Below are 10,722 nucleotides of genomic sequence, written 5' to 3'. Positions count from 1 at the left end.
ATCCCAAGAAAGCTAACATACAAGTTCAACAGGTAACAGGGAAGGCAAATAGGATGTTGGCCTTTACTTCAAAGGGAATGGAGTATAAAAATAGGGAAGTCTTACTAAAACTATACAAGGCACTAGTTAAACCACATCTAGAATACTGTGAACAATTTTGGTCCCCTTATCTAAAGAGAGATATACTGGCATTAGAGACAGTCCAGAGAAGGTTCACTAGGTTGATCCTGGGTATGGAGGGATTTCCTTATGAGGAGAGGTTGAGTAGTTTGGGCCTGTACTCATTGAAATTTAGAAGAATGAGAGGAGACTTTATTGAAACATATAAGATTCTTAGGGGGTTTGACAGAGTCAATGCTGAGAGATTGTTTCCCCTTTTGGGAGAGTGTAGGACCAGAGGGCATAATCTCAGAGTAAGGGGGCGTCCATTTAAAACAGAGATGAGGAGGAATTTCTTCTCTCAGAGGGTAGTAAATCTGTGGAAGTCTTTACCACAGAGGGCTGTAGAGGCTGGATCATTAAGTATATTCAAGGCTGAGATAGTCAGATTTTTAATCAGTAAGGGGATCAAGGGTTATGGGGACAAGGCAGGAAAGTGGAGTTGAGGATTGTCAGATCGGCCAAGAGCTCATTGAATGGCAGGGCAGACTAGATGGGCTGAATGGTCTACTTCTGCTCCTACATCTTATGGTCTTATGGCCTTATGGTTACCGAATCAAGGTGGGAGATGGGTATCAGGTGAATAGACTACTGAAATCAAAGATGATGCCCTCTACCTCTGGTAAAATAATTTGGTAATGCACACTGTCCAAGCTCACACATAAAAAATGACCACTTATATAGGACACTTTTGAAGGCTATTCATGTCCATTGAACTATATCTCAACTTAAATCATATGGAGAGAAAATTGGAAATAAAGAAATTGTAAATAAACAATATAATTGCATGAAGTACATATTTTAATTGCTGGCTTACAGATTTAAATCTTTCATACTGCAGACTTTTGGAACTTTAAATACTCTGCTGCTTATAATATTGTAGAAAGGAGTGTGAGGAAAAATTTAGCATAGTCAAAGCGTCGTCAACCATTTGAACTTTTTGTGTCACATTATTACTGTGTTGCATTGTGATTTGAAGTTCAAAGATCGTTAATATGTTTGGAGGTCACATGGATGTTAAGAGCATGACCTAAAGCTTGTATACCCCAAAGAAAGTCATTAACTCATTATCACTAACCAGTCCTGGATGTGAGACACTGACAAACAGACGCACTCTTTCACTCAGTTGAAATATTCCGGCCTGAAAGGTGTTCTTCCCCCATGTTCCTGTATCACTACAGTAATTTATCACACTGATTTTCATCAGACTCAGGTCATTTTGATAACTGTCAGTGTGTTTGAATACAGTTTGTTGTAATGGGACTGCCTCACATTGCATTCCACGGAAATAGACTTTTGAATAAATAAAGTATTGTCCAGTTTCATTGATGATCAATGCTCCATCCTTGTAGACAATCCCCTGTGTAAAGGCATGACCCAAAGTATTCTCCCACATCAATCTACTGGAATGATCACTTGTTGCTTTTCCTGAGATGGCATATTAAAGTTAGACAAACATATTATCTAACACTCGTATGAACATGTTGAATAACCACAACTGCTTTAGATATATACGCCATTCGTTTATGATCAAGCAGGCTGAAACAATTGTTTAGAATTTCAAGATATATACATTTTAATGCTTTCTGCATAAAAAATCTCCATTTCTTTTTTCTTTCTTTCTATTGTTGTTCTGCATTTTCTTTACTTTTTTTATCCTGTGTGTTCTCACATCCATCCACTTTTTACTTACTATTTCCCATAAATTTATTTCTCCCATTCCTTCCCAGTAACTGGTTTCCTTTTTCACTTGTGGAACATACAAGATTATCTACAGACCTGTAAGGTGGGCAGCCATTTTAACTTCATTCTTTGGCTTGGCCATGTCCTCAGCTCCTACAACATAGCACATTTAGACCTTATTAGTTTTATAAGCCATATAATATCCCCAATGAGAAATAAAGGCATCACTTGCAAGATCTCCTCAATCACCATGAAGTTTTCTTCATATAAAAATGTTTCTAAAAAAAACAATTATACTCACCAATTTGCTTCTCTGGTCCGTTCTGTGGACCGCCTTTGATCTTCTGAAAATATTACAAGTGTTCAGCAAAACTGGCATGAATTTCTTCTTTTGTATGTACATTTTCAATTTGTTTCAATAATCTATAAATTGATAACTCACCTGCTTCAGTTGCTCAACATCTTGTTGGAGTTGGTATATGTAACATATACCAAACACAAGCCCAGTCAGTGCTATGAAAAGCATGCTGACAATCACAAAATGACAGACTTTTAGACAGCCCAATTTCTTCTCAATTCTGAGGTCTGGAAGGTCTGGCAACACAATTGTTGGCTGACATGAGGGAGGGTCCTCGCTGTCAAGCTTTTGCAAGGGATTAAGGTTCCTTCGCTGCATAATCTAAAACCTAGCTTGATACAGATGCAGAATGGTCTGTTTCCTATAGACGCTGGTTCTTGCTCTGCTGGTGAGTAAGTTGCTAGCCTATTGTAAATTGTTTTACAGTGATCTGACTTGTTTCCTTGTTTTCTCTCTGTAAATAGGCGACGTTTTCTAAAACAGTGATCACATGGGCCACATTTGTTTTGAAGTACACTTAGGCTCAAGCACACATCACCTCTTGATGCAAGCAGTTGCATAAGACCCAAATGCTAACCACATATATCACGTTACGGTAATGCAGACAACCACTGCAACTTTTATTAATCCATTTGTTTTAATAACTAAACAATCCTTCCATAATTTATTTTGTTTACATTTTTACAGCCTTGTTTTTTGCAATGGTGTTTTTTAATTTGCATTCACTTAAAGAAGTATTAGCTTCTACAACGTTTTCGATTATTATTCTCTTCAGCACTTGGAGTAAGAAAGGAAATGAAAAGAAGGCCAGATCTTTTTTTTAACTCATGAAATGCTTTACGTTGTTTGTTAACCGTTTCCCCACCTCAACGTGACTGAAATGACTGAATAGCAGCAGAAGATAATAATACAGGGAAAGACTGATTGATTTAGTTCCAGGAAATAAAGTGGGATAAATACCCAAAGAGAATAGGAGAACTCGTTGAAAATATTGGCCACAACATTGTTAGGTTCAAAGTTAAAACGGAAAAAGATAATGGGCAGAACTTTATGGCCCCGTTTCGGCGGGGACAGGGCTGTAAAATGCAGCGAGACATTCTAAACCTCATCGACTTCGGCGGGAATATAAAATCCCGCTGCCGTAAAATTTCGCCCAGTGAAGTTTTAACGGTGAGGAGGCTGAACTGGAAAGAGCAAAGTTAGTCAGATAAGAAGATTTAGCCCAATGGGATCATGGTGACCAAACTCCACATACCCTTTGGCCAATGTCCCTTAATACTTTTGGTTAACAAAAATCTATCGATCTCAGGTTCAAAATTAACTCAGTGACCTAGCATCAATTGCTATTTACAGAATAGTTCCAAACTTTCACCATCCTTTGTGCGTCAAAGTGCTTGTTAACTTCTCTTCTGACTTTTTTTGGCTATGCCCCTCGTCCTAGACTCTTCAACCAGCGGAAATAGTTCATCTCTATCTACCCTAACAATTTGCCTAAATATCTTGAAAACATCAATCAAATCACCCCCTAACCCTAAACCTTATAAATTCTAGTGAATCCAACCCCAATCTGTGTAATCTTTTCTTGTCGTTCAGGTATCATTCTGGTAAATCGATATTAAACTCCTGCGAAGGGCAATATGTCCTTCCTGAGATATGGTGCTGAGAGCTGCTCACAGTACAGAACTCCAGATGTGGTTTTGCATAACTGTAGCACAATTTCTACCTTCTTGTATTCGCGTCATCTAGATATAAAGGCCAGCACGTCAATAGCCATTTTGATTATTTTCTGTACCTGCCCATGACTTTTTAATGATTTATATACATGGACCTCCCAGATCTCTTTCTTTGTTTTATAATTTAGAAAGCACTCTGTCCTGTTCATTTTAGATCCAAAGTGGATCGTCTCACATTTGCTTACATTGAAATCCATTTGCCAGAGTTATGCTCATGTGTGTAATCTATGATTCTTCGTAATTGTATGCTTTTATCTACACTGCTTACAATTCCACCCATCTTTATGTCATTGGTAAACTTGGATGTGTACCTTTCCATTCCATTATCAAAATACAATATTGATATATTCCTAGAAGGGAAAAATGGGATCACCAAAGGATAACTGTGTATGGATAAAGAGAAAATTAAAACTACAATGGAACAAGAATATTGAAGAAAATTATGAGGAGTAATACATGCAATGGAGAAGCAGAAAGTGAGACTAAGGGAAGGGAAAAAAGGGAACCTGAGATAATGTTAGCAGATAATACAAATGGATAAATATATAAATAGTTAAAGAGATGGTGGGATTGCGGGGATGAAGATATGGTGAAAAAAATGAAGTAAATATTGTATGTCAGTTTATACAAATGGTGGATGTGAGAATATGGGTATACTGGATCAGAGACTGAGCAATCTGCTAATTTGATTGTAGGTTAAACTCACAAATATCAAATCACCTCAATAGTCAGAAGTTTCAGATGTGAGCAGCAGTAATTTCCTTCTCCTTCATGCTTTCCCAGATTGTGGTGACCCTAAGGATACTGTCCCTATGCTTCATAATGTGGCTGTGAACGGGATCGGGAAGAATAACTGCTCACAGAAGTTGGAAGAACTTTTCCTGCCATGTAGCACTCACTTGGGATTCCCTCCCTGCTCCAAACTATCAGACGGAGAGAAGTTTAAAATTGTACTAAATTTAACGTTCTTAGATAAAATCCCTAGTACTTGTTGCCAAAGCAAGAAGTTCTCTTACACATCTGGGCCCAGCTGTGTGACAACTAATTGGACATTACAAGACCTGACAAGCTCAAATCTACTGAAGGTTCTGCTGAAGGGTCATGAGGACACGAAATGTCAACTCTTTTCTTCTCCACCGATGCTGCCAGACCTACTGAGTTTTTCCAGGTAATTCTGTTTTTGTTTTGGATTTCCAGCACCCGCAGTTTTTTGTTTTTATCAAAACTACAATACCTGACCAGCTCAAATCTACAATATCTGACAAGCTCAAATCTACAATAACTGACAAGCTCAAATCGATAACGCCTGACAAGCTCAAATCTACAATACCTGACCAGCTCAAATCTACAATACCTGACAAGCTCAAATCGATAATACCTGACAAGCTCAAATCGATAATACCGGACAAGCTCAAATCTACAATAACTGACAAGCTCAAATCTACAATAACTGACAAGCTCAAATTGATAATACCTGACAAGCTCAAATCTACAATACCTGACAAGCTCAAATCGATAATACCTGACAAGCTCGAATCTACAATACCTGACAAGCTCAAATCTACAATACCCCCGACAAGCTCAAATCGATAATACCTGACAAGCTCAAATTGATAATATCTGACAAGCTCAAATCTACAATACCTGACGAGCTCAAATCTACAATAACTGACAAGCTCAAATTGATAATACCTGACAAGCTCAAATCTACAATAGCTGACAAGCTCAAATCTACAATAACTGACAAGCTCAAATTGATAATACCTGACAAGCTCAAATCTACAATACCTGACAAGCTCAAATCGATAATACCTGACAAGTTCAAATCTACAATACCTGACAAGCTCAAATCTACAATACCTGACAAGCTCAAATCTACAATACCTGACAAGCTCAAATCTACAATACCCCCGACAAGCTCAAATCGATAATACCTGACAAGCTCAAATCTACAATACCTGACAAGCTCAAATTGATAATGCCTGACAAGCTCAAATCTACAATACCTGACAAGCTCAAATCTACAACACCTGACAAGCTCAAATCGATAATACCTGACAAGCTCAAATCTACAATATCTGACAAGCTCAAATCTACAATACCTGACAAGCTCAAATCGATAATACCTGACAAGCTCAAATCTACAATACCTGACAAGCTCAAATCGATAATACCTGACAAGCTCAAATCTACAATATCTGACAAGCTCAAATCTACAATACCTGACAAGCTCAAATCTACAATACCTGACCAGCTCAAATCTACAACACCTGACAAGCTCAAATCTACAATACCTGACAAGCTCAAATCTACAATACCTGACAAGCTCAAATTGATAATACCTGAGAAGCTCAAATCGATAATACCTGACAAGCTCAAATCTGCAATACCTGACAAGCTCAAATCGATAATACCTGACAAGCTCAAATCTACAATACCTGACAAGCTCAAATCTATAATACCTGACAAGCTCAAATCGATAATACCTAACAAGCTCAAATCTACAATAACTGACAAGCTCAAATCTACAATATCTGACAAGTTCAAATCTACAATACCTGACAAGCTCAAATCTACAATACCTGACAAGCTCAAATCTACAAAACCTGACAAGCTCAAATCTACAATATCTGACAAGTTCAAATCTACGATACCTGACAAGCTCAAATCTACAATACCTGACAAGCTCAAATCTACAATACCTGACAAACTCAAATCTACAGTACCTGACAAGCTCAAATCTACAGTACCTGACAAGCTCAAATCAATAATACCTGACAAACTCAAATCTACAAAACCTGACAAGCCAAATACCCAAATGCTCGGTTTGCTCAGTGGCACCTTAAATAGTGTTTGTGACTTTTACCAACTACTATTTACTCCTCAAATCAACTGAATTCTTAAGTATTAAACATAACAAGTCACAGATTTATTATGCAAACATCCCATGTAGTAGTACTTCAGTATATATTTAATCAATAGAACTTCAAACTAGATCTGCAGTCTTAGTTAAGGCAATCAAACACATCACAGTTCTGAGCTCAGTATAAACGCTGATCAAACATTTAATTGAATCAAAAAACTCATTAAAAATACCCAATTTCTCTTAATCCCCCGTATGACAATCCCTACAACTCAACATTGCATTGTTATCCAAAAGTTAAAATATAGCTCTATAGAAGGCAGATTTCGTTGACCTATCCCTTATTAACAGCTTTGTTCACCCTTACAACTCTTTATTCTATTTTATAACTTTAATCTTCTCAACAATTTCACTCATTATATTTAACTATTATTTTACCAAGTGAAATTTAAATTATAAATCTGCCTTTGCTTCAGTACCATACTATGAACTAATGAGGGTGGGAGTTGGAATAAAGCAGAGGGAGAGTGTGAGCTGGATGGAATAGAGAGAGTGTGGAAGCTGGGATAAAGCAGAGGGAGTGGGAGCTGGAATAAAGTGGGGAGAGATTGGGAGCTGGGATAAAGCAGAGAGAATGGGTGCTGGGATAAAGCAGAGAGAGTGAGACTTGAGATAAAGCAGAGCAAGTGAAATCTGGGATAAAATGGGAAGAGTGGGAACTGGGATGAAGTGAAGAGAGTCGGAGCTGAGATAAAGGAGAGAGAGAGTGGGATCTGGGATAATGCTGAGACAGTGGGTGCCAGAATAAAATAGAGTGAGTGGGAGCTGGGATAAAGCAGAGGGAGCGGGATTTGGGATAAAGTGGAGAGAGTGGGAGCTGGGATAAAGCAGGGAGAATGAGAGCTGGGTTAGAGCAGAGAAAGGGAGTTGGGATAATATGGAGATTGGGAGAGTGACATCAGAATTACCTAAGAGATGAAATAGTTGAAAACAATCCAGCAGTGAGTCTAAAACAAGGGAATATCTAAACAGGTGATGTTATAGTGAGCATGGAGATGTTCTTTTATACTGAGCTCAGAACTGTGATGTGTCTGATTGTTTTAACTAAGACTACAGATCTAGTTTGAAGTTCTATTGATTAAATACATATTGAAGTACAACTACATGGGATGTTTGCTTAATAAATCTGTGACTTGTTTTGTTTAATACTTAAGAATTCAGTTGATTTGAGGAGTAAATAGTAGTTGGTAAAAGTCACAAACACTATTTAAGGTGCCTCTGAACAAACTGAGCATTTGGGTATTTGGCTTGTCAGGTATTGTAGATTTGAGCTTGTCAGGTACTGTAGATTTGAGCTTGTCAGGTACTGTAGATTTGAGCTTGTCAGGTATTGTAGATTTGAGCTTGTCAGGTATTGTAGATTTGAGCTTGTCAGGTATTATCGATTTGAGCTTGTCATGTATTATCGATTTTATCTTGTCATGTATTGTAGATTTGAGCTTGTCATGTATTGTAGATTTGAGCTTGTCAGGTATTGTAGATTTGAGCTTGTCAGGTATTATCGATTTGAGCTTGTCAGGTATTGTAGATTTGAGCCTGTCAGGTATTGTAGATTTGAGCCTGTCAGGTATTGTAGATTTGAGCTTGTGAGTAAGACAGGTCCAGAAATGTTACTCTGAGCCACAGTTACTGCAACATTTCCTGCAGATGTGGGAATCTGGGACAGTCTCACTGTTGACAAACTCACATGTAATGCTATCGAGGCACATAACCTGCCCTGCCATCTGTAGTCTTTTCTACTACAAAAACTTGCTCGTTCATAGCCTGTGTTAAAATTAGAGATACTGCTTTAGTTAAATGAACAAATTACTTATGGTTTACTCACCTGAACCTGGGCTTTCCTATGGAATGTGGCTGACTATCCAGAGATTCCTCTGCCTCACTTGATTCAGAGTGTCTCTAACTTGTACATGATAAACTTGTTGTTGACATCAAGTCAAGGTGCGTTAGTGTTGTCTGCCACGTGACTGTCTGATATTTAGTTCACGCAGCAGGGGCAGTTGGGAGGCTCCCATTTCTCCTTCTCCAGTGGTCAGACATGCCAAGATTCCATATGCTCCCCTCTACAGTGGACTAGAGGCCTACTTTCAGTTCCCTGCCTCTCCCTTGTGTTCTGTGCTCTTTTCTCCAACATTGAAGGAAAGAAGAGGCCCATGAGCGAGAAGAATGATATGTGTTGAATGGATGGATGGAGATCATTTATTGAGGGTGTCTATGAAGGAGAGGCATGACATTGCTTAAATATGATGGTGCGTATCAGTGGCGAATGGTCAGATGGGGATGTGAAGAAATGCATGGACAGAGAGGCCTGGAAGCACCTGCAAGTTAAGTTAGCCTGAAAAATGATGTGCTGAGCTATGTTCCAGAAGCTAGCGGGAGGGGATTTGTGTAGTACACACATCAGGATATAGTTGAATCCACTACTGCTGAAGTATTTAAACCACTTCTGGCATTGAATCCACAACTGGCACCATGCTCCCGCTGCCAATCTTATGGCCTTGTCTTCTTTGTTTCACTAGCATGTTCCTTCCTCCTGACATTCAGAATGAGTATCTCCCTACAATCCTTACAGCATGACATTCCTAGAGGCATCACTAAAAGAAGGAGCCATCTTTGAATATGTGGGCTCCATTCTGCCAATTCCTTCTGTTGCTCTCCCATTTCAAATTGTATTGTTGGAGTGTTCCTTCAAAATTGGATTTGCTCATGTGAGTTGTCATCCCCTCCACTCATGTCAATTGGTAAGGAACTCTGGAAATAATACACTAATGCAGTGACTGGGTTAAAAAGCCACCAGCAGTTGAGCTGCATTTACTTCCGGGTGTCCCACGTGCTATCGGACCACGCCACTGCCACTCCCAGTGCACTGGGAATTTAAAATCCATTCCAAAGTTTGTGTTTCCAGTGTGGGGAAGAGCAAAAGTAAGAGACCATCAAATCAATATAAGACAATCACCAAGAAATCCAATAGGGAATTTAAAGGAACCCTCTTTACCCAAAGAGTAGCAAGAATATGGAGCTCGTTACCACAAGGAGTGGTTAAAGTGCATTTAAGCGGAAGCTAGATAAGCATACTGTTACTGAGGAGGGGTAAAAATGACTCCCCTATTATATCACTCCTAGTCTGGCCATAAATTTTTTGTGAATTTACAAAGAGAAAGGTATTTACTCACTGTGCTTAACCATTTATGCCTTGATTGCAAAGAAACTAGCCTGGTGAGCTTTCTTGAATTTAAAACAAAAAGGAGTTTGTTTTTATTGAGTTAAAAACCAACACAGGTAATGATATAAAACTATTTAAAAAGGTAAATCCATGCCCAACATTCGCAACACACACATACACAAGCATGCAAACTTACATGTTATACAGCGGGTATTTGCTTTCTTAGCCAAATTAAAATTCAATGTTAAAAGGTAAAAACTATAGAGAGTATACTGTTTATGAGTCCTTTGTTGGCGTCTGTGTCTGAAATTCCAAGAGTTGAAGCCCATGTAAAACTGCAATTGCTGGAGGCCGTTTCTTTTTAAAACATAATCCATCTTTTCCAGAAGTCAATGATTTTTGCACCTGAGGTTTCTTTTGATGGAGATTCACTATCTCTGTGCTGGATTTTTAAACTGTAATAGAGGTGGTGTCTTAACTTGAGATAGAGAGCAGGAGGGGGAAAGTATTACTGCCCCACTGGCATGTTTTCCAGACCACTCCTTAGCAGCTTGCATGCTGTAATAAAAGATATTCAGAAAATGGTTACTCCAGTCACATGATCCCTCTCGATATAATAATTTCAGAAGGCATTTGCATAGCGCATGTCTTAACAACCAGGGCTACTGTTTTATGGCTGAGGTGATTAGATTCTGTAGTGCGT

At 38.6% G+C, this 10,722-nt stretch overlaps 1 protein-coding gene across 1 annotated transcript; it reads right to left on the bottom strand.

Moving 5' to 3' along the window:
• Positions 1-1,042: 1,042 nt before the first annotated feature.
• LOC121289411 (tumor necrosis factor ligand superfamily member 6-like) lies at positions 1,043-2,641 on the bottom strand. Its single transcript, XM_041208867.1, has 4 exons — positions 2,285-2,641; positions 2,144-2,186; positions 1,939-1,995; positions 1,043-1,587 (listed from the first exon to the last, which is right to left on the bottom strand). The coding sequence occupies exons 1-4, from the start codon at positions 2,516-2,518 to the stop codon at positions 1,190-1,192; spliced, it is 732 nt and encodes a 243-aa protein (XP_041064801.1). The 5' UTR covers positions 2,519-2,641; the 3' UTR covers positions 1,043-1,189.
• Between the last annotated feature and the right edge of the window lie 8,081 nt (positions 2,642-10,722).

This window comes from Carcharodon carcharias, chromosome 16 (assembly GCF_017639515.1).
Source record: "Carcharodon carcharias isolate sCarCar2 chromosome 16, sCarCar2.pri, whole genome shotgun sequence".
NCBI lineage: Eukaryota > Metazoa > Chordata > Chondrichthyes > Lamniformes > Lamnidae > Carcharodon > Carcharodon carcharias.
The sequence above is the reverse complement of the archived record's forward strand: the minus strand, read 5'-3'. Positions and strand labels throughout refer to the sequence as shown.

Excerpts from the sequence above, each read along its gene's own strand:
- LOC121289411 (XM_041208867.1), bottom strand. The coding sequence starts at position 2,518 with ATGCAGCGAAGGAACCTTAATCCCTTGCAAAAGCTTGACAGCGAGGAC. Across the intron at positions 2,187-2,284 it reads ATGTTGAGCAACTGAAGCAG|AAGATCAAAGGCGGTCCACA; the intron begins GTGAGTTATCAA and ends TAATATTTTCAG. Across the intron at positions 1,588-1,938 it reads AATGGCTGCCCACCTTACAG|GAAAAGCAACAAGTGATCAT; the intron begins GTCTGTAGATAA and ends ATGCCATCTCAG.